This window comes from Hyalella azteca, unplaced genomic scaffold (genome assembly GCF_000764305.2).
Source record: "Hyalella azteca isolate HAZT.00-mixed unplaced genomic scaffold, Hazt_2.0.2 contig5640, whole genome shotgun sequence".
Classification (NCBI taxonomy): domain Eukaryota; kingdom Metazoa; phylum Arthropoda; class Malacostraca; order Amphipoda; family Hyalellidae; genus Hyalella; species Hyalella azteca.
Genome location: NW_025935823.1, coordinates 633806 through 658610, shown reverse-complemented (window position 1 = coordinate 658610; position 24805 = coordinate 633806). Strand labels below are relative to the sequence as shown.

The 24805-nt window shown below is 39.7% G+C and overlaps 1 protein-coding gene across 1 annotated transcript in view; it reads left to right on the top strand.

Moving 5' to 3' along the window:
* The first annotated feature begins 6487 nt into the window (after positions 1-6487).
* The window catches only part of LOC108678829 (cytokine receptor), a 28734-nt gene continuing 10416 nt past the window's right edge, over positions 6488-24805 (top strand). The window contains exons 1-15 of the mRNA XM_018167318.1: positions 6488-6702; positions 9283-9809; positions 11938-12006; positions 16064-16209; positions 16886-17018; positions 18155-18293; positions 18828-18979; positions 19438-19592; positions 19939-20137; positions 20758-20917; positions 21605-21682; positions 21839-22100; positions 22727-22983; positions 23452-23585; positions 23925-24071. Of these exons, the coding sequence (XP_018022807.1) occupies positions 9308-9809; positions 11938-12006; positions 16064-16209; positions 16886-17018; positions 18155-18293; positions 18828-18979; positions 19438-19592; positions 19939-20137; positions 20758-20917; positions 21605-21682; positions 21839-22100; positions 22727-22983; positions 23452-23585; positions 23925-24071 (2533 nt within the window). The 5' untranslated portion in view covers positions 6488-6702; positions 9283-9307. The remainder of the gene's footprint in view (positions 6703-9282; positions 9810-11937; positions 12007-16063; positions 16210-16885; positions 17019-18154; positions 18294-18827; positions 18980-19437; positions 19593-19938; positions 20138-20757; positions 20918-21604; positions 21683-21838; positions 22101-22726; positions 22984-23451; positions 23586-23924; positions 24072-24805) is intronic.

The window sequence follows — 24805 nt, the reverse complement described above, 5'->3', positions numbered from 1 at the left end:
ACTCCAACTTCAACCTCAACTTGTGAGATCGAACTTTAAATCTAACGTGTGAGATCGAACTTCAACTCTAACGTGTGCGATCGAACTTCAACTCTAACGTGTGTGCATGATCGAACTTCAACTATAACTTGTTCGATCGAACTCCAACTTCAACTTGTTCGATCGAACTAGAACTCTAACGTGTATGATCGAAGTCCAACTCCGACTTCCCAGATCATTACCTGACTGAGGCAGAGGTGTGAACTTTACGACTAAGTTTGCTTGTAACTTTAAATTAAGTTTGGCGCTGAATGTACAAAAGTTTTTACGAGGGTCGTACGTTTGTTGATGGCGTTTGGTGAGCGAGTTCGATGGTGAACATGGTGAGTGAACTCGATGGTGAACATGGTGCGTGAGTTAGATGGTGAACATGGTGCGTGTGTTCGATGGTGAACATGGTGAGAGAGTTCGATGGTGAACATGGTGAGTGAGTTCGATGGTGAACATGGTGAGTGAGTTCGATGGTGAACATCATCACTACAACAAACACATCACTACAACAAACACATCACTGCAACAAACACATCACTACAGCAAACACATCACTACAGCAAACACATCACTGCAACAAACACATCACTACAGCAAACACATCACTACAACAAACACATCACTACAGCAAACACATCACTGCAACAAACACATCACTGCAACAAACACATCACAATAACAAACACATCACCACAACAAACACATCACAATAACAAACACATCACTATAATAAACACATTACAACAACAAACACATGAGAGTTTAACCCTATCGTGGTTGTCATGGTAACAATTTATTCTCTATATAAAGTCGATCATTCACACATGTACACGCACACACACTTACATGTACATACACACATCTACACATACATGCAAATGAAATCACACACACAAACACTCTAGAGAAACGTACACGAATATACTTACTAGGGTCCTTGTGGGGGAACAAGGAAGCGTTCTGCAGGAGCACATGCCAGGGCATTGCTGTTCAAAAGGTAGTAAATTAAATATTCTTTAAATTAATAACTCGCTAATTGAACGTAAGTACTTACGCTCTATTTTCTTGTCTATGATTGGTGGATTTTGCTTGAAAGGCCGTCAATGATTGGCTGATGAACTTACGATCTCTTAACTTTTTTGAAAGTATAGGCCCAGATAATATTTTTAAGAAAGTAAGATGGGGATATAGACACCATATAGAATAATTAATGATGAAATACTTGTACAGCGGTGAATCAGAGATGAAAAATAATCCTACTTATTCATTTATTAACTACTTATTTGGTTTATAGTTTTGGAATTACTAATTTTTCTTAGCTTATTTTCGAGCTAGAGGAGAATAGATTCTATTGGATCAATACATCAACACTTGTGAGGCAATTTCTCGAGCCAGACATTTTTTATTTTAACTAGCAACCCTAGCCTAGACCTCATTTGCTAATATAAACCAATAAACGAGATTCATCTTCCATTGGTCACCCGTTATACCATTGATATTATTTACTTTTAGTGAAAATAATGGAAAATTATTGCTAATGGAACGCCAACGTTATAAAAGTTAGCTTTGACATTCGCTAATGGAATTTGTGATTACATCCAGGCGAACAGGATCATTTTAAGAAGAGAAACCAGTTATCTGCAGAATCGTCGCTGCGAGATGGGCACCGAAGTGTCGGACTGCTGGTTCCTAGAAAGTCCTTCCATAGCTCCTTGAGCCACATGGTTTGCTTGTCCATAAGTATTTTAATTAAGCGTCATCTTCTTTTAAAGGAAAATTCATATGGATAAAATGATAAATATCAATCTACAATTATAAATGTGTTCGAAATAAAATTTAAACCACATTGCGTATGCGTAGCTGTGGGCATGCGTCAATCGTTTACAAATTTCTGAGATTTGGATAAATATTGCAGAAAAGAAACTTTCTAGTTATCAATGAACGTTTGGAACACAGCTATCTTTATATTATAAACCTTGTGTTTGGCAGCAATCATATGCCAAATATGGAGCTTGTTTTGGAGCTTGCTGTGCTAAATGTCAACACAATGAGATGCACTTCAGTGCCTTTTATGAAGTGACACCATGAAAAATCCATCCGAGATGGGAAGATATCTTTGGCATCCAAGTTGTTGCTAGAGGTCGGCCGAATCAGAATCAGTTGCCCTGCAGACGCGGAAGTGTGAGGTGTTACCGCGTTGTACTCATCAGATAAATCGGCCTTTCGTGTTAGGACAGACAGTGTGAAATTAAAGCAGCTATATACAATTTCTGATTTTGTTTATAACAGTAAAATGAATTCTTTACGAGTGCAGGTTTCTCGATTTGTGTAGGTTCAGGTGCCAAGAAACTTGCAAGACAAAACTGGCTGAGTGTGGCTGAAGGTTGCAGGAACTGTTAGGCAAACTGGCTGTAAAGGCTTAGCTTCTGCGACCAGCCATTGCTCTGTGCCACTCTTTGTTTATCTTAGCTCACATGCTTGTACTCAGCATGATAATATATATAAATTTGCTATCCTAGAGGCTGTGCGCACTACCCCTCGTCCTCAGGGAGTTAGATGACGTTTTTCCTGCTACGAGCAAGCTGCAGCTGTTGATCAATACGTTCATGGCGGTGCAACTTACATTTGAGCGGCAGAGGAGTGAGCTATCGCTCACTGCTCTGCACACACTTTTATCTGCCTCCTAATTTACGTGTTAAACTGTCGTGTTTAAAGTTCTACTAACTGGGCATCACGTTCAATAACTGGACAATGCGCTGTACGCGGTTGATCAGTGATCACTGCAGCCTTACACGGTTAGTCTTTGACTTTATCAATTGGTGCACACACAATACGGATTATTCGGATGAACATTGCGACGTACATCTTACATCATGAAACCCAACCCAATTGAATTGTACACGATCAGTTGAACAACTTCAGTGTTCTCGGTTGGAAAAGGTTGACGAGAACTCTGTTGTACCTACTTAGCGTTACAAGTGTTATTAAATGGTATCTTAGTGTTATAATATCTATAGTACGAATAGTACTATATAGTAGGTATATATAGTATATAATAGCTCTCTCCCGTCTAGCCCAAGACTCATTGTACATGCACTGATGTACAAAACTTATTGTACTTTGTCGAGATGAATTAGGCTTTATGTAATGAAATGAAAGATAAAGAAGCAATTAGGAGAGATAAGTCTGCCTTGATAGGCTCGTTGGTTTCCGCGAGTGGTTCTAGCAGATTGTGCGCTGGATAAGGCTCCATGGAGTCATGAGGTTCTGCATTAGATAAGGCTCCATGGAGTGATGAGGTTCTGCACTAGATTAGGCTCCATGGAGTGATGAGGTTCTGCAGTAGATTAGGCTCCATGGAGTGATGAAGTTCTGCACTAGATTAGGCTCCATGGAGTGATGAAGTTCTGCACTAGATTAGGCTCCATGGAGTGATGAAGTTCTGCACTAGATTAGGCTCCATGGCGTGATTTGGTTCTGCAGTAGATTAGGCTCCATGGAGTGATGAGGTTCTGCAGTGAATTAAGCTCCATGGAGTGATGAGGCTCTGCACTAGGTTAGGCTCCATGGAGTGATGAGGTTCTGCACTAGATAAGGCTCCATGGAGTGATGAGGTTCTGCACTAGGTTAGGCTCCATGGAGTGATAAAGTTTTGCACTAGATTAGGCCGCATGGAGTGGTAAAGTTCTGCACTAGATTAGTCTCCATGGAGTGATGAAGTTCTGCACTAGATAAGGCTCCATGGAGTGATGAGGTTCTGCACTAGATTAGGCTCCGTGGAGTGATGGAAGTTCTTCACTAGATTACGCTCCATGGAGTGATAAAGTTCTGCACTGGATAAGGTTGCATGGAGTGATGAGGTTCTGCACTAGATAAGGCTCCATGGAGTGATGAGGTTCTGCACTAGATTAGGCTCCATGGAGTGATGAGGTTCTGCACTAGATTAGGCTCCATGGAGTGATGAGGTTCTGCACTAGATTACGCTCCATGGAGTGATAAAGTTCTGCACTGGATAAGGTTGCATGGAGTGATGAGGTTCTGCACTAGATAAGGCTCCATGGAGCGATTGTGTCAGCCTGTCAGGCATTGCACTAGATAAGGCTCCATGGAGTGATCCGATGCCATCCTAAGACTAAACAATTTGTAAAATAGACTAAACTTTGCATACAATAGACTGAAATATGTGTACAATTGATGAAACTATGTATAAATTGATCAAAATATTCATAAAATAGACTAAAATATACGCACAATAAACTTTAAACTATGTGCACAATAGACTAAACTATGCGTGCAATAGACTAAACTATGCGTACAATAGACTAAACTATGCGTGCAATAGACTAAACTATGCGTGCAATAGACTAAACTATGTGTGCAATAGACTAAACTATGTGTGCAATAGACTAAAATATGCGTAAAATAGACTATAAACTATGTGCCCAATATACTAAACTATGCGTACATTAGACTAAACTATGCGTACAGTAGACTAAACTATGCGTACAGTAGACTAAACTATGCGTACAATAGACCAAACTATGCGTACAGTAGACTAAACTATGCGTATAAAAGACTAAACTATGCGTATAATAGACTAAACTATGCGTGCAATAGACTAAATTATGCGTATAATAGACTAAACTCTGCGTATAATAGACTATAAACTATGCGTATAATAGACTGTAAACTATGCGCGTAATTGACTAAACTATGCCTACAATAGACTAAACTATGCGTGCAATAGATTAAACTGTTCATACAATAAACTAAACACCGTGTACATAGAGTAAAATATCCGTACAATAGACTAAACTGCGTGTACAATAAACTAACTTATGCTCTCAATAGACTAAACTATATGTGCCATAGACTAAACTATTCGTACAATAAACTAAACACCGTGTACATAGAGGAAAATATCCGTACAATAGACTAAACTGCGTGTACAATAAACTAACCTATGCTTACAGTAGATTTAACTATATGTGCAATAGATTATATAAAACTATGTGTACAAATGAAACGCCTATTACGTACCAAAGATGGTGGCCTTAAGCGAGCGCCTGCTCAAGGTTTTCATTTAGGCAGCGTTGTAAATATAGCGAGGTGGTGATGATGATAGTGAGGTGATGATGGTGGTTGTGAGGTGATGATGGTGGTTGTGAGGTGATGATGGTGGTTGTGAGGTGATGATGGGGGTTGTGAGGTGATGATGGTGGTTGTGAGGTGATGATGGTAGTGGGTGATGATGGTGGTTGTGAGGTGATATAGGTATGATCTTGGGGAGGTAGTGGTGATGCATTGGACTGATGCATAGAAGTCCATGGACTGATGCATAGAAGTCCATGGACTGATGCATAGAAGTCCATGGACTGATGCAAAGATGTCCATGGACTGATGCATAAAAGTCCACGGACTGATGCATAGAAGTCCATGGACTGATGCAAAGATGTCCATGNTGGCTGCTGGCAGACATGTTTGACTCATGGCTGCTGGCAGACATGTTTGACTCGTGGCTGCTGGCAGACATGATTGACTCATGGCTGCTGGCAAACATGTTTGACTCATGGCTGCTGGCTGGCTTGTTTGACTCATGGCTGCTGGCTGGCATGTTTGACTCATGGCTGCTGGCTGACATGTTTGACTCATGGATGCTGGCTGACATGTTTGACTCATGGCTGCTGGCTGACATGTTTGACTCATGGCTGCTGGCTGACATGTTTGACTCATGGCTGCTGGCTGACATGTTTGACTCATATGGCTGCTGGCTGACATGTTTGACTCATATGGCTGCTGGCAGACATGATTGACTTGTGGCTGCTGGTAGACATGTTTGACTCATGGCTGCTGGCAGAAATGTTTGACTCATGGCTGCTGGCAGAAATGTTTGACTCATGGCTGCTGGCTGACATGTTTGACTCATGGCTCCTGGCTGGCATGTTTGACTCATGGCTGCTGGCTGACTTGTTTGACTCATGGCTGCTGGCAGACATGTTTGACTCATGGCTGCTGGCAGACATGTTTGACTCATGACTGTTGGCTGACATGTTTGACTCATAGCTGCTGACAGACATGTTTGACTCATAGCTGCTGGCAGACATGTTTGACTCATGGCTGCTGGCTGACATGTTTGACTCATGGATGCTGGCTGACATGTTTGACTCATGGCTGCTGGCAGACATGTTTGACTCATGGCTGCTGACAGACATGTTTGACTCATGGCTGATGGCTGACATGTTTGACGCATTGCTGCTGATAGACATGATTGACTCATGGCTGCTGGCAGACATGTTTGACTCATGGCTGTTGGCAGACATGTTTGATTCATGGCTGAAATCCTAATTTTCTTCTATAGGATACTAGGATCCTATAGATCGCGTATACGCATCTACATCTCTATATAGTTGCTCAAAAATGAAAGTTTCCAATTTTCTAACTATTTTCTCAGGTAAAATTTCAGATCTGCAAAGAATCTCATTATATATAAAAAATTGGTGTGTTCATCTTTAAAGTACATTCTTATTGAACACTCGTTGTTCACTAATTTATTGTTGTTGAACATTAGTTGTTCAGTATATTTTTATTGTTGAACACTCGCGTGTTCAGTAAACTTTTATTAATGATAGTAGCTGAAGGTGACATCGCTTGCTGAGCTCATCCACAGCTCAGGTGAGTCTTGACTGAGTCTACAGTAAGTTTAACTGATAACAGTAAGTTTAACTGATAACAGTAAGTTTAACTGATAATAGTAAGTTTAACTGATAGTAAGTTTAACTGATAACAGTAAGTTTAACTGATAACAGTAAGTTTAACTGATTGATGTTGTCAGTGAATAATAAATACATTGGTGTGTGTTTTGGGTGAATTATGTTTAAATTCGTATGATTCCGCTTAAAGATAAGACATCATTTATTATCATTTCCAACACCATCATTGTTTTGCATGTTGTAATACGCGTTACATGTCCAACACCCGCAACATGCGTTACATGTCCAACACCCGCAACATGCGTTACATGTCCAACACCCGCAACATGCGTTACATGTCCAACACCTGCAACATGCGTTACATGTCCAACACCTGCAACATGCGTTACATGTCCAACACCTGCAACATGCGTTACATGTCTAACACCTACAACATGCGTTACATGTCCAACACCAGCAACATGCGTTACATGTCCAACACCCCGGGTGCCGCCTCCGTGTCACAGGCGACACCTAATCAATGATCTATTTTAACCGCGCTGCTAAACCTAAATGTTCCGTCCCCAGAAATTCCCATTAGCACTTGACAATAGATTTAAGCTAACTAATAAATACGTAGTTTAAAACTTTCCTGTTAGACTCACACGCTAATTTCTCGCTAGTCTCTTGCTAAATTCCTGCTAGATGCATTCATTTGACGAGACAGTAACAGGTCTTCTGCTAAATGCTCGACACTCTTGTTCCGTGAACGCCAACTCCATTTCCAAGGAAACCATTGTACTTCGACGAACGCTTTTAGCTTTTCAATGCACAGTTTGTGTTTTCTAGTATTTTTCATTGAATTATAAGTTAGTTTTTCACGTGCAGCATGCACTGATTATCTCGTAACTGGTATAATTAACGCAATTTGAACGTAAATATCGGTTAAAAGTTGCAGCCGGTGGCGGTTTCTGGCACTACCCGCGTCATCTGCGCTGACGCAGTAGCGCAGGTGCCGGATGTCGCTATTTTGATTAATTCATTGGAGGCGTACGGTCCAATTCATACGCCTGTATTCATACGCTCACTGCAATTCATACGCCTGTATTCATACGCTCTCTCCAATTCATACACTTCAGTGAATTCGTGCGCTTAGATCCATTCGTTAAAGTTCATGAGCTTCAATTCATAAGCTTTGATATATACGCTTCAATCCATTTAATTTATTCATAATCTAGTTGAAACAAAATATTATATAATTAAATTGATCATAGTTTAATTCACAAGTTTTATTGAAAGCCTTACATTTATAAGCTTCATTTAAAGGCTTCAAATTATGAGCTTTTATTTAAGTAGCATAATACACATCCTACAATTCATTTTCTTCCATTAATCCGAGTTAATTGATAAATTCATATGATTCAACTAATACGTTCTATACACACGCTTGACGCTTGCATGAAAGCGATGCCATTCATACGCATTCGCATGCACAGCTTCGCGCAGGCTATTTCCTGTCTGGAGGCGGCAATGAAACACGTGATCGAATATAGCGTATGTTGTATGAGACATAATCTATCTATAAGTTACGTTATCGTAAGATATAGATAGATTAGGTCTACGATTATCGTAAGGCATTGACAGATCGTTGGGTCTACGATTATCGATCGGAAGGTATAGACAGATCGTAAGATCTACGGTGATCGTGAGACATAGAAAGATCATACATTATACGAGGAGCAAGATATCAAGTTTAATACTAAGCTCGTTAGTTCTACATTGATGGGTATCAAGGGTAAGACGTCGTAAGTAGCTTTACGGTGTCGTAAGTAGTGGTGGTTATCAGTTGCCAGTTCCCTGCATGCGTTGGTACAAGATTCATACAAGATACCTTATCTGCTTAGGGTAGATTCATATCAGCTTTACCTGATTCATACCTCGATTGCGCTAGATTGCATGAATCCATGATTGAGCTATAAATTGCTATACAACTAAACTCATACAATTCCACTCCATCACGTTTAAACTGTCAATTCTGCACATACACTCCTCATTTGTATCCATTTCTCCTTAAACATGTAAATTCTCGTGTTGTATTTACTTTATTTTAACCCAACGGCAAAAATATCCCTGGCTGTTTTAAGCAAACATTCAGATTGCATAGCCTGTATTGTCATACATTTGTCACGAGATGAGGATGATGTTTGTATAGATGAAGGATGTGTTTATAGATTAAGGGTGTTTGTATAGATGATGTTTGTGTAGTTGTAGGATGTATAATGTATAATAATGTATCTAGCTTCTTATAATGTATAATGTATCTATATAATGTATAATGTATCTAGCTTCTTGACAAGTTTTTTGTGCATAAATGACTCCAATACACATTTGACAACTTGTGTCAAGTGAAAAATCATTAATGATATTTACTGCTGCAAGGTATTTTCATTATTTAAGAATTCTTCATGAGTACGCAGCTGCGATTCATGGCTTTCATCGTGCTTATTTTGATGTCTTCACATGGTTTGAACATATCTTTTTTATGTGTTTTTTTCATGTGCAGACATGGCTGTGACGTGGTGAGGCTGATGGTGAGGAGTGTGAGCGCATGTGTGGCTGGCGCCATGGGTCATGGTGACCCGCAAGTGGACGCGTTGCCAGAAGTACGAGACGTCGAGGATGTGTTGACTTGCCACTCGTTGCCAGCCGTTCAAGGTGTCCCTATGTTGTCACATGGACAAAAAATCCCAGTTTCACAAGATGTACAAAGTTTCTCGTGGTTGGCATATGTACAAAACATCTGGGCAACACAAGAGGAAGAAAAAACTCGCGCGCTGCCAGACGTACGAAATACGGCGCTGGTGCCAGACGTACGAAATACGGCGCTGTTGCCAGACGCACGATCCTCGCTGCCGCCCCACGGCATCACCCCCTGTAGCCGTGGTCTACAGCCTCCCTCCTTCAGGTGCAGAAGATGGCTCTGCTTGCATGGGTTCCTCCCCAAGATGCTGGTCCTCCTGGGTATCCTGCTCATCGTCTGCCCCGCCCTTGGCCTCAAATGCAGATCCTACGAAACCATCAGCATGGGGGGTAAGCATCCTATTCATCTATGAAAGCATCCTCTTTATCTATCTTTGAATTGAAATGTTATCATGTTCTGGTTGTCGTAATTGTATCTGTTTCCGCATTGGTTATTGCTACTTATAGTGGGATTATTGTTTTAATTTGAAAATATTATTCAATTGTCTTTTTTATTTGGTGAATGATCGTAACATTGATTTTTGCGGCCGTTATCGTCTTGCGCTCTCCCTGCCAATGCACGCATATTAATGTCACAATATCACCATAGTTGCATTATTAGTCGGTCATAATGCCTTTCATAATCACATTGGTCGAGATTTCCTTCTTAAATCATCACCATGGTCTTTGATCATTTCATGCGGTCCTGGATCATTCCATGCGGTCCTGGATCATTCCATGCGGTCCTTGATCATTCCATGCGGTCCTTGATCATTCCATTCGGTTCTCGATCATTCCATGCGGTCCTCGGTCATTCCATGCGGTCCTCTATCATTTGTGTGTAACATCTTATCATTTATTTCTTATTTATTAAAACTCGAGTATAACAGCTAAAATCACTCGCCTCATCATCAACGTTGCTGTGTTTGTTCTGCCAGAAATACAAAGTATAAGCAACATACACCGGTCGTATGTTTGATATTTCAACATATGTAGTTACGCGCGCAATGTTGGTTTGCGTCATGTTATTTGCATCATACACAAATGTCGCCTGCCTCTGTTGCCTGCATCGCCTGCCTCTGTTGCCAGCATCGCCTGCCTCTGTTGCCAGCATCGCTGCAAATGTCGCCTGCCTCTGTTGCCTGCACCGCTGCAAATACCGCCTGCCTCTGTTGCCTGCGTCGCTGCAAATGTCGCCTGCCTCTGTTGCCTGCATCGCTGCAAATGTCGCCTGCCTCTGTTGCCTGCATCGCTGCAAATGTCGCCTGCCTCTGTTGCCTGCATCGCTGCAAAATATACATAACGTCGGTTTATGTATTTGCCTTATATTTCTGTTCTCTATCACATTCAACATTTTAAAACAAAATCCGCAAATTATTAAATGTGCGACGTTTTTTTAATTCGTAGATATTTTGCAGCATCTCAGTAGAGAGTAGCGTGTTACAAAAATCATCATGCCTGAAATACATGAGTTCACGTTAAAATGTTTATTGATGGACATTTTCTGTGAGCGCTCCAGGGCAAACTATGCTATTCGTTTCTTCGAGATATTCTAAATAGGAAACAATTCGATTCTGTTCGAATCATAATTAATCCTGCTCTAAGATCTGCTGGATATTTTATATATTTCTGTTGGATAACACGATGATATAAAGAGCTTCTATAAAATTGTGTAGTATTAGGACAATATTAATATTAGTTCATCACATGGAAAATGAAACTGGCCGTTTTGGACCCAATGGCAATGGGTGATTATAACAGTTACGAACACCTTCAGAGTTAAGACTATTAGACATCCGAGTTTCGGTTCTTAATGCCTCGTCGAATATATATATTTTACTAAAATTTCTGGTGCCATACGAAGTTAGGTGGTGCTAGCTTATCAGCTGTTGATATGCAACGATATTGCGTAATATATTGCTTGCTATGCATGGGTATAGGAGCACTCCTTCAACTAAGACCTTGCACCATGTTTCACTCCTTTTTTCATTTGCTTTCAAATTTGTATTTTTCTTTTGTAAAAAAATCATTCTTTAGGCTACTCCTAATGTCTTTTTCTTGTGTCGACCTATAATATTTTTCTCAACTCCAATTTTATCGTAGATTTGGAAAATGTTGCTGTTACTGTAGATCTTCTAATATATATTGTTACCTAGATATCTTGTACAGTTGCTAGCCTTCCCTTTGGATACTTTTTCCCCTCAAACCCTTATCTCTGTGACTTGATACCTTATCCATACCTGTTCCCTATGCCTTATCTATTTCCACTATATGCCGTTTATCTGTACCTATGTCTTACCTCACCCTTTTCCTTACCTATTGTTCACTCTATGCCACTGTAGCCACATATCTGTTCCCTATGCCTTATCTATTACCACTCTATGCCGTTTATCTGTACCTATACCTTACCTCACCCTTTTCCTTACCTATTGTTCACTCTATGCCACTGTGGCCACGCACTCTCACTCTCACGCCACAGCTAGTGGCCATCACGCCATTCGCCACAGTCGTTCGCACCGCCACAGCCATCGCAGCCAAGCGCTCGGAGGTAAATGCCATGTTTACCGTTGGCTTTTACCCCAATTAACACGATGTGATGTGCTTGATTTTTCATTACTTAACGATTTTTGTTTTCAAAATGCCCCAATTGATTTTTTTGTGGAGAAATTAGCTATAACTTTTTTTTAAGTTTTCTGAAAGTTTGGGACCTGAGAGTGTATTCCGTATGAGAAATTTTCAGGTGCTTTATTTTTCATTACTTAACGATTTTTGTTTTTGAACGCCCTAATCAGTTTTTTGTGGAAAAATTAGCTATAACTTTTTTAAAGTTTTCTGAAAGTTTGAGACCTGAGAGTGTATTCCTTATGAGAAATTTTCAGAGTTTATTTATTTGCGATGGGAATACTCTGTATACGTATTAACATATGAGATTCGTAATTTCTTAGCACCACAGTATTTCGCTAACTTTTATATTCATAACTAATTAGCATTATACGTAGAAGTTGAAAGTTTATTATGATGCAGCTTCTGTTGAGCCTGCTATATAACGTGTCCTGTTGTTTTTAACGTTTTTGTCGTAATGTCACGTTATCGGCGCTATTTAAACGTTTTTATGTACTATAAAGTGTAATTATTTTTCTGTTTTTGATTGTCTTTCTTTTTATAGCTTGGTTTCCCAACTTTTAATGGTATTTAAATTTTTTTGGCGCCGGCATTTATTTTGTGTTTTGTCGTCAGTTTTTATACACTGTTAGAAAAATTACCGTTAACGGTATTACCGGCATTTAAGTGGCCGGTCGGCACGTGAAAAGAAACACCGTGTCGCCGTTTTTATTATAATTTAACACTAGAAATCCGTAAAACATCTGATATAAACGGCGGAACAGTTTATTTTTACGGGGCGACCGGCCACTAGAATGCCTGTGGGACCGTTTTTTCACCGTTTTTTTCTAAAAGTGAAAACTTTGGGGCAAGAGTATAACTGTGCGCTTTATTTATTTTTCAGTGACATCAGACAAGGCATTTTTTCGAATCTTATATTTAAGCGTGCAGTGAAGTACGTTCGTAGTTTGAATTGACTGCAGTTAACTATAACATTCGAAGTTTATTTTTTGACTGCATGGAACTGCAGTTACTTACTTATTTTGAAATTAAGGTTGATTAGCCAACAGTAATTGGATTTGAATATTTTAACCTGATTTCTAGCAAAACCTATTATCGAGTTAACAACATCGTGGTGTTAACATTATGTTCTCTAATCTTGAAAATTGGAATATTATCAGTGGCTTATAAATCGACACCTAATTATATATTATATATGCCTAAGTTTCTTAACAATTAGGGCGTCTTGTCCTACCGCAGCAACGCCAGTAACTATAAATAATGTCAACATAACCACGACCGCTTACACTAATGTCGACATAACCACGACCGCTTACACTAATGTCGACATAACCACGACCTCTTATACTAATGTCGACATAACCACGATGGTCCAGTATCATGTCATCCATTCGTTAACATCTCATTGTCCTGATCCGAAACCTGCCGTATCCTTCGGTATTGTAATGCTTTCCCTTCTTTCGTCTAATAATCGCTATTCGAATCCTTTGTATCCTATAGCCATCCTCCTTGTGACACTGTATCCTAAATGCTTGTTCACTAGAATATTAATATATTCTGTACACGCAGCGTTTAGCGTGAGTATAGTATGTTAAATATATTACTTCTTCACTTAGAAACGGTAATTCGAAATGAAAATTTGCGCACTCGTTATTAATGATCATCAACAGTAAATAAAGCAAAAAAGGACAGTTCCTCTAAAAAAATAAAATGGGTTAACGTAGAACATTAGGGTAATTGTTAGTTAGATCTAATAAAATAACTTGTACCAGATACTCGCGAGTCTGCGTCCGTAGTTTGTATAAGAGCTTTTTCGCATGAACTTTTCGCGAGAAGAATAATCCTTTGGTTTTCTCAGACCACCGTCAGTTCTGTGATACCGGTATTATTGTACTTTCTCCTTGCATTTGAACTTTTCTGTATTGTTATCTGAGACTTGGTCTTTGAAGTAATTAAATTTGACCATTCCTTGACATCGATGTCGTTTTCCCGGAACCACTTGGCTGTGTGTTTTGATCAATTTAAATTGTATAACTTAGGTAAATTTAACTTGATTTCTCTTAATTGTTCTGTTTAACTATGAAATAACGGTCATGACACTTTTAACGGTCGTAACACTTTTTTGAAGTTTCTATACGCCGTCGTGAGTTGCGTAATGACCTTTTGACTGCACTGACTGCAATCCCCAATTACTGACTGCAATCTACTTTGTCAGTATACCCTAACTTACTATGTATTTCTCCTTTTTGACATAACTCTGTTGGCTTCATGTATACTACATAGTGAACATTCGACATATCACGCGTGTTTTTACAATCGGTTACCGAATTTCTACATGGATGTAAAGTCCGGATGAATACTCCTTGCCCACATGCCTCGTAAATTGTATTCATGACAGTAATACTCTGCACTCAATATACCAACCCCAGCCCAAGGGTTTCACATTGTATAATATGTGGCTTTCGAAACATGAATGTAGCTCACGTAGGTAATATTGTATATAGATTATACTTATAAGCTATAAGCTCAGCTACAATGGCCTATATAAATGGGAATATAATGCTGGCCCCACTTAATTTTGTCCGTTGTAGCCACGGTTTTCATGCATTTAATCACATTTAATTAGGCACACATATATAATACAGGCCTCGATCATATTCGACTTGTGATACCCATGTATACTATATACATATTGCTTGATGCCCACATGCTTCCCTACATGCGTGCCCCAAAAGTTTCACCCACATGCATACCTATATACATGTTTTCCCCCGTGCGTGCACCCCACGTACTGTTTCTTTTATAGTGTATATTCGACGTCAAGGGCATACACTGTTAGAAAAATTACCCCGTTAACGGTATTACCGGCGTTTCAGTGGCCGGTCGGCACGTGAAAAGAAACACAGTGTCGCCGTTTTTATTCTAATTTAACGGTAGAAATCCGTAAAACATCTGATAAAAACGGCGAAACAGTTTATTTTCACGGCGGCGACCGGCCACTACAGAACGCCAGTGCATGGGACCGTTTTTTCGTTATTTTTCTAACAGTGTATTCGTATAAGTAGCCTCGTATACGTTAGTACCGTCTCATTTCCAGTAATAAATCTCCATACAATGCAGCTATGACGGATGCTGCTATGGAATTGTGATGCCACTATCCTAGAATTATATAGCTTTATGTGCATAAATTTACGCTTTTGCGATAATGATAGATCGATGTGGTGAAAGTCTGTATTTCCCGAACAACCTTCTGTCTGGGGTAATATGTTTATGCATATGCTTATATCTGCTGAAATTATGCATTAAACACTTGTCCATGTTCAGGAAGCATTTGATTGTATTAAAACTGATGTGTCTAACCGATAACTTGTGGATTTATTTTTATTATAAGATCAGTTAATTTGTATTCAATTTCACGTGCACTAAACACTTGTCCATGTTCAGGAAGCATTTGATTGTAATAAAACTGATGTGTCTAACTATTAACTTGTGGATTTATTTTTATTATAAGATCAATTAATTTGTATTCAATTTCACGAAACGACTCATGTACATCATGTTATTAATTGTTATGGTTTATCTTAAGATTAATTTTATTACTTTGGTCATCATACTGTTTCGTTAATCAAATTGAAATTATTATGAACATGACTCCATACATTAGTATTTTTTGGTAATTAGTTAGTAATTAGTAATGTATTTAGTTAGTATATTAGTAATACCATTAGTATTTTTCTTAATTTTATTGAATATTTCGGTATTCAGAGATTGTCCCGAGGGTGGACATGGAGGTAGAAGTTGGACAAGAAGTTGGACAACTTACTAACTAATTACCATGGATAACAAGTTGGTAATTAGTTAGTAAGTTAGTAATGTGTTTAGTTAGTACATTAGTAATACCATTTCAAGAAATGATTATTAGTATGACTCCATATAACAGCCTAAATATTGTTTTTAATTTTATTTAATATTCCGGTATTCAGAGATTGTCCCGCGGCTGGACATGGAGGTAGAAGTTGGACAGGAGTTGGAGGTTTACTGCAACTTCAACAGCTCGGAGCTCGCCAACGCTAACGTCAGCTTCCGCACGCTGAGTCGGCAGGCTGGATATGAAACTTTGGATGTCGAGGTTAGTTTCATTATAAGTTGACAGTTTCATTATCAGCTGACAGTTTCATTAGCAGTAGGCAGTTTCATTATCACTTGACAGTTTCATTAGCACTTGACAGTTTCATCATCAGTTGACAGTTTCATTATCACTTGACAGTTTCATTATCACTTGACAGTTTCATTAGCACTTGACAGTTTCATCATCAGTTGACAGTTTCATCATCAATTGACAGTTTCATTAGCACTTGACAGTTTCATCATCANATCAGTCTGCAGTTCATTATCACTTGACAGTTTCATCATCAGTCTGCAGTTCATTATCACTTGACAGTTTCATCATCAGTCTGCAGTTCATTATCACTTGACAGTTTCATCATCAGTCGGCAGTTTCATTATCACTTGGCAGTTTCATCAGTCGCAGATTCAAACTGAAATTATCTCGTACTAACAGTTTTCTCTCATTCCCAAAACTTGTTTTTCTTAGCTCCATTTCAATTCCTCCAAATTATTTACGTCTTATCAGTTCTTCTCTTTGTTCTCATTCATATCACTTCTACTAATTCTTGTTATTCATATCAGATCGTCTCTCAGTCTGACCCTCTGAACTCCCCTCACTCTACCCTCTGAACTCCCCTCACTCTACCCTCTGAACTCCCCTCACTCTACCCTCTGAACTCCCCTCACTCTACCCTCAGCGGGTGAACGCGTCTACCATCAAGACGACGCTGTCCCGCAGCGCCCCCGACGAGTTCAAGCTTTCCTGTTCCTATCGCGAAGACGGCAGCAACAAATGGACTACCGCGTGCCTCAAAAATGTCGATTTCGGATGTGAGTAGAACCTTAAATATCATAAAGTCACATAGGATATCATATCACATAGGATAATTGAATATTTTTTGTATTTTATTATTAATTAAGTTTTATTTTCACTATTTATTTTATTCGAATAGGATTAACGCGTGCCTCAAAAATGTTAATTTCGGATGTGAGTAGAGCCTTAAATATCATAAAGTTATCTCATACACACGATACTTGAATATTTTTTGTATATTATTAAAATTTAGTCTTATTTTCACTATTTATTTTATTCGAATAGGACTAACGCGTGCCTCAAAAATGTCGATTTCGGATGGGAGTAGAGCCTTAAATATAGAGTACAAGCTGTTGGCTGTACTACTGTGTGTCTATAAAGTCTAGACACACAGGATAGTTGAATATTTTTTGTACATTATTATAATTAAGTTTTATTTTCACTATTTATTTTATTCAAATAACATCTTCATTCTTTTATTTGCCAAAGCCATAATTGATCTGTGGATGCAAAAACATTTATTAATAATTTTAAATGTTTGGATGTTTTACATTAATTGATATTATTATCTTCATATTGATAATAATTGATGTTATTATTATTGATCTTTGTATTTCAACATTAAGTTTCTTGTAAAGGATGCACTGATGTCATTCTGCATGAATGCCCAGTAAGTTGTTAGTGTGGTGGTGATGATGGTGCTGTATACCACATGGGAAAGTGTTTAAAAACGCAAGACAGATGAAGAAGAAATTTAAAAGACAGTATAGTGCAAATGGCCCGAAGTGTTGGGGGTTAGAACAGTGAAGGGTAGTTTGTGGGGTAGGGTTGGAGGCCTATAGGAGGCCTATTTTAATTGTTTTTTTAATTGTTTGTTTTATAGCTGTTGCTTTGCAGTGGCGTTTGGCGGGAGGGTTTGTTGGTTGAAAAGCATGGTATCGTATGTTTCAATGATGGCCATGTTTCTCACGCTTGTTGGTGAAGGACTTATAGTGTTTCTGAAGGTTTAAAGGACCAGTGTGCTTTTGTGAAGGTATAAAATCGGACCAGTGTGTGTTTTTGATGAATTTTATGGGCCTTGTTTTGGTCGTTGATGTTCGCACGCTAAATAAGAGTTTAATGTAATTTAATATATTAATATATCACCTACCAGATGCACCGCTGCCCCTGGAAGACTTCGGGTGCGTGTCCCCCAACTGGTCCTACCTGAACTGCTCCTGGAGGCGCCCCCTGAACCCCATCAACACGAACTACACCTTCTACTTCTTCGTCAGGAACCTAGTGCAGCTCAGGTGACTAGTGACTAGGTAGTGGGTGGTTACTAGGTAGTGGGTGGTTACTAGGTAGTGGGTGGTGACTAGGTAGAGGCTGGTTCTTATTCTTTACCATCCCTCTTTCCCCTGTGGGTGTAACTACCCACTATCTAGAGGGTGGTTACTAGGTAGTGGGTGGTGACTAGGTAGTGGCTGGTGACTAGGTAGTGGGTGGTGACTAGGTAGTGGGTGGTTACTAGATAGTGGGTGGTTACTAGATAGTGGGTGGTTACTAAATAATGGGTGCTAATTAGGTATATAGTGTTTGGTTGCTAGTTGCATTGGTACAAATCAGGTGGCTGAAGACTATAGGTAGTAGCTGGATAACTAAGTAATGGGTGGTTACTATATATAGATGCATTTGTGTACTCGGTTAATGAATGAAATTAATAGCTACGAGAAAAAATTATAATGTAATCTATAATTATTTTTGTTAACATGGTGAATGAAATTAATGGCTACGATAAAAAATTATTATATAATATATAATTATTATTTTGTTAACATACACAGTCCTATCGAGGGCGTAAGCCAGCGCCAGAATTGGTTCAAGCTCGAGTCTGACCGTAACTACGGCACCCGTGCCAACGTCACCATACTCATCACTGCCAGCAACAGTCTGGGTGTACGGAACTTCACCCACGACGTCGATGTGTACAGCGTAGGTGAGTTGGGTGCTGCCTTGGGTGTCCCTACACCCATAAGGTGTATCTTTACTTCTAAAATTAGTCTTATTATTTTACGTACTCATCACTGCCAGCAACAGTCTGGGTGTACGTAACTTCACCCACGACGTCGATGTGTACAGCGTGGGTGAGTTGGGTGCTGCCCTGGGTGTCCCCACACCCATAAGGTGTATTTTTACTTACTTCTAAAATTAGTCTTATTATTTTGCCATATGCATTCTTACCTAATTCACCCATACCTGTGATTCACCCATTTAACCTACCTTACATCTTTACTTCTGCCATATTCATTCCCCCATATTCCCCCAACGTCACTTGGTATTTACCATCCCTGTTCCCCCAGCGTTAGTAAGTACCCCGCACGTTCCCCCAGCGTCATTTATTTCTTACCCCACATGTTCCCCCAGCGTTAGCACTTACCCCCCATGTTCCCCCAGTGGTACCGTCCCCTCCCCCATGGGTGAACGCGACAGAGGTGGGGGTGGCGGGGGCGAGCCTCACGTGGCAGCTGGACCACCGCATGGACGCCTTCCCCGCCCCCCTCCTGCAGGAGCTGGCCTGGCGCGTCCTGCCCTCCTTCAGCTGGACCAAGGTACTTACCATATTTATTATTGTTAGGTACTATTATTGTTACTATTATTATCATTGTTGTTATTGTTATTAATAATAGTATTATTATTAGTGTTATTGTTATTATTAATACTATTTTTATTATTATTGTTTTTATTAATACTATTATTATTATTGGCATTGTTATTGTTACTATTATTAATATTAATATTATTATTAAAATTACTATTACAATTATTAATATTATTATTTTTTAATTATAATTATTATTGTTGTTACCATAAATCAACCAGATTATTGTTATTATTATCATTGATATTATTAAGAGCCCCTCGCACCCTCTCACCCCACTCCCCCATGTCCCCCAGACGGTGTCCCCCGCCACGTACGTGGAGGTGACCACTCCTGCTGGGGCGGTGGAGAAGCACGTATACCACGCACACGTGCCCCTGCCCTACAAGCACGTGCCCTACGAGCTACGTGTACGTCTACACACGGGCCAGGGCCCCGTCAGGGACGACTTCTGGTCCCAGCCCGCCTTCGTCAGGGTCACCACCCTCTCAGCCCGTTAGTTTACAACATCAATTTATATTTATTTATTATTATGTAAAATTAATGAATTTATTTATTAATTTATTTAGTATGCAACAAAATACATTAAAATATTTAAATCACATTAAATACGCCAGCATTTTAATCAGTTATTTTGTTCGAATTTTAAAATTTTTGAAATTTGAGAAATCGAAAAAAATGAATAATTGAAGAAAAAAATTATGTTCAAGTTATTGGTAACAGGAAAATATGATTTTGATCCCCCTATCCCACTATTAACTATTATCAATTCTTCTTATTACTATCAACTATTATTATTAATTCTTATTGTTGCTATTAACTATAATTATCAATTCAGACAATCCTTATTATTACTATTAAGTAGGTATAATTATTAATTCATATTATTACTATTAACTATTATTATTTATTCCTATCATCACTATTACCAATCACGTCTCAGGTCCCGAGCTGAACGTGTCAGTGGACCCGAGCAGTTACGAGACCCACGACTACATTGAGTCCCGGGACGTGTTCGTGTACTGGCGCCAGCTGGACTATCATTATTTATTTCTATTATTAATATTAACTATTATTATTAATTCATATTATCACTAATACTAATCACGTCTCAGGTCCCGAGCTGAACGTCTCAGTAGACCCGAGCAGCTACGAGACCCACGACTACATTGAGTCCCGGGACGTGTTCGTGTACTGGCGCCAGCTGGACCCGCTGCACGAGAACGGACCCGACTTCCATTACAGGGTCCTGGCCACCGCCGACCCTCCCGCCGCGTCAGTACTTCTTTTATTTACGTTATTACTTTTATTAACACGTTGACTACGATTGCTTCATCTTGTACTATTATTTCATTTTTTGTACTGTTTTTAAGCAGGGTTGCCAGACGGTTATTTTTTCCGGACAAATTCCGTGATTTAGTTTTTCTCAATTGCGTTGGCCGGCTAAAATTTATGATAGGGGTACTTCCTAATTAAATTTTAAATACATCAAAAAGAAAATAAATGGAATTTTTATAGTAAAACCTAAAAATAAACTAGCATATATTGAGTTATCGGCCTTTTTTGGCCTTTTTTGTTCTCGGATTTGGCCGATTTTAGGCAACCTGAATTATGTACCACTACCTCCTGGACAAATGCATTTCGTGGTACGCATATGTACCATTTCGGAGTCAACGTGTTGCATTACTTCTCAAATTCGGTTCCTACTTACATCATTCCCTATACTAAATTATTTCTCATATTTCATTCTTATTCCAACGTTTGTTTCATTCAATTATTTTACTTTGATTTGCTTAGTTCTCTCAGTGTAACTTCTGACTTATTTATATCTGCAGGGTTTTTCGTTTTCCTGATTATTATTATTATAATTTTTTTTTTGTTTGAAGTATATTCAATACTCTAGATGTTTGTTATCATCTATAGAATTGTTATCATCTATCATTACCCCACCCCCTCCCCCAGGTCCCCCAGCCCGTCCCCCGTCATCGCGTATCGCACCTACGCCAAGTTCCCCCAGATGGCGAAGAACGTCTCCTACAGGTGAGCCCGTGGCGTGTGGCATTATTAAACAATAGCATCTGGCATATGGCATGTGGCATTTTTTAAAATCTTATTATCGTCATTCTATCAGTGGATCAATACCAATTTATTGCTGTTATTTTTTGTTATTATTGTAATTTTTTTTTGTTATTCCAGCTTCGAAATAACTGCCGTGAACGACGTGGGGGCGGCGCCCGCCCACTCGGTGGTCTTGGTGCCCCCCACGTCCCTGACGCCCGACGTGCCCGAGGTCTTCACGGTCATCAAATACAAGACCGAACAAGACCGGCTCCTCTACAGGCTCATGTGGAAGCCGCCCCTGCAGCTGGGGACCGAGCACAGCCCCGTGGGGACCGACCCCGTCGTGAGCTACACCTTCTTCTGGTGCCCCAAGCCCACCTTCGACCTGCGCTGCGAGGTAGGGTGGCGGTGGCGGGGTGGTGGTGGTGGTGGTGGGGTGGTGGCGTGGGTGATGGTGGGGTGATGGTGTAGATGATGGCAGGGTGATGGTGTAGATGATGGTGGGGGTGATGGCGGGGTGATGGCGCTGCAAGGTATGGTGGCGGGTGGCGGGGTGATGCTGTTGATAGATGGCGGGGTGATGGTGGGGTGATGCTGTAGAATTTCCGTGGTTAGACATTGGATTAGAATTATCATTTTAAGACGATGGCGAGGAAGATGTCGAAGAACCTACTTGAAGAACGATGCACTTCATATATCATCAGCAAATCCTCAGTTATGCAATGATGGTCTCTTATCAGTATGTCGTATGCAGTGATAATCAACATAATCTTTTATCAGGTGGACCTACAATGGCAATATTCGAGCAAAATAAATAATTACACTTTATTCCATTTCATACCACCAAACCAGCGCTTTATTCCCATTCCAGGAGGACCTGCAATGGGAATCTACGGGCCAGAACCTAGAGTCCTAGCGTGTCCGTGACATGAACCTTTATTCCCATTCCAGGAGGACCTTCAATGGGAACAAGAACCTGGACTTCTACCGTGTCCGTGACATGACCCTTTATTCCCATTCCAGGAGGACCTGCAATGGGAATCTACGGGCCAGAACCTCGAGTCCTACCGGGTCCGTGACCAGAACCTGCACCACAGCCTGGGTGCAGGTGCCCTAGGGCTGCTCTACGAGAGGAACATGACCGACCTGCCGCAGAACAGACAGTTCGGCATCGCTGCCATCGCCGCCAGTGGCATGTCCAGTGGCATCAAGTGGGCGACCTGCTCCGTGCCATACGACGACAGCCCTCCTGCACCTCGCGCCCCTAGCGCTGACTGTCTGTACGTCTTCATGGTGCCGTGTTGTGGTACACGGCATCACGGTACCGTGTTATATAATACATGTCATCACGGTAGCGTGTTATATAATACATGTCATCACGGTAGCGTGTTATATAAGACATGTCATCACGGTACCGTGTTGTGGTACACGTCATCACGGTACCGTGTTATTATATACACGTCTTCACGGTACCGTGTTATATAATACATGTCATCACGGTATCGTATTATATAATACATGTCATCACGGTAGCGTGTTATATACACGTCATCATGGTACCGTGTTACATAATATACGTCATCACGGTACCGTGTTGTGGTACACGTGGTTACGGTATCGTGTTATATAATACATGTCATCACGGTACCGTGTTATAAACACGTCATCACGGTACCGACATTAATTGTTGTCAATGAACTGACTGCCGACAATAATTGTTCTCAATTAACTAATTGTTGTCCCGACAGGTCGTCGCGGTCGGTGAAGTTGTCGTGGAACTTCGAGTGTCCCGACAAGTCGGCGGTCCCGCTCTACGTCCGGATCTCCTTCTGCGAGACCGGACCCGCCGCCAGCCCCGACGCCGCCAGATGCGACACCAACGGTGGGTTGTGGTCTGTAGGTGGTGGGTTGTGGTCTGTAGGTGGTGGGTTGTGGTCTGTAGGTGGTGGGTTGTGGTCTGTAGGTGGTGGGTTGTGGTCTGTAGATGGTGGGTTGTGGTCTGTAGATGGGTTGTGATAGATAACAATGTCAACAAAATAGATAGATAACAATACATAACAATGTCAACAAATAGATAGATAACAATACATAACAATATCAACAAAATAGATCACAATACATAACAATATCAACAAAATAGATAACAACATATAACACTGTCAACAAAAAAAAAAAAGTTTGTTATCAGACAACAAGATGTTAACGTCATGTTTATCTACAGTGACGGTCGAGGAGAGACCGTTGACGGGACCGGCCGTGATAGACGGGCTACGGCCGTCGTCAACCGTCATGTTCTACCTGTCTGTCGTGTCTGTCGTGGGCACGAGCCGTGACTCCGTGCCTGTACGGCTCACGCTCCCTGAAGACGGTAACTGTCACATTCATTTATAAAAATTTTAAATTAACTCGTATATTTCATTAGATTTTAAAATTAAAAATGATTTTTTCATTGTTTTGGAATTCCCTGAAGACGGTGCGGTAACTGTGACCTTTATATACAATATTTAACTTAACTGCTATATTTCATTAGATTTTATAGACGAAAATTATTTTTTGCATTGTTTTGGAACTCCCTGAAGACGGTAACTGTCACATTCATGTCAAAAATTTAAATGAATTTAAATTAAGTTAATTTTAAATTTAATAATAAACATTTAATTTGATTTTAAAGACGAAAAATATTTTTTCATTTTTTTGGAATCCCCTGAGGACGGTAACTATCACATTCATGTTCAATATTTGAATTAGCTGCTACATTCAATTTGATTTTAAAAACAAACATTTTTTCATTGTTTTGAAATAAAAAATTTAAATTAACTAGTATATTTCATTAGATTTTAAAGACGAAAATTATTTTTTCATTGGTTTGAAATTCCCCTGAAGACGGTAACTCTCACATTCATTTATAAAAATTTAAATTAACTGCTACATTCAATTTAATTTAAAAAACAAAATTTTTTTCATTGTTTTGAAAAAAAAAAATTTTAAATTGACTACCTAGTATATTTCATTAGATTTTAAAGACAAAAATTTTTTTTCATTGTTTTGGAATTTCCTGAAGACGGTAACTGTCACATTTATATATAAATATTTAACTTAATT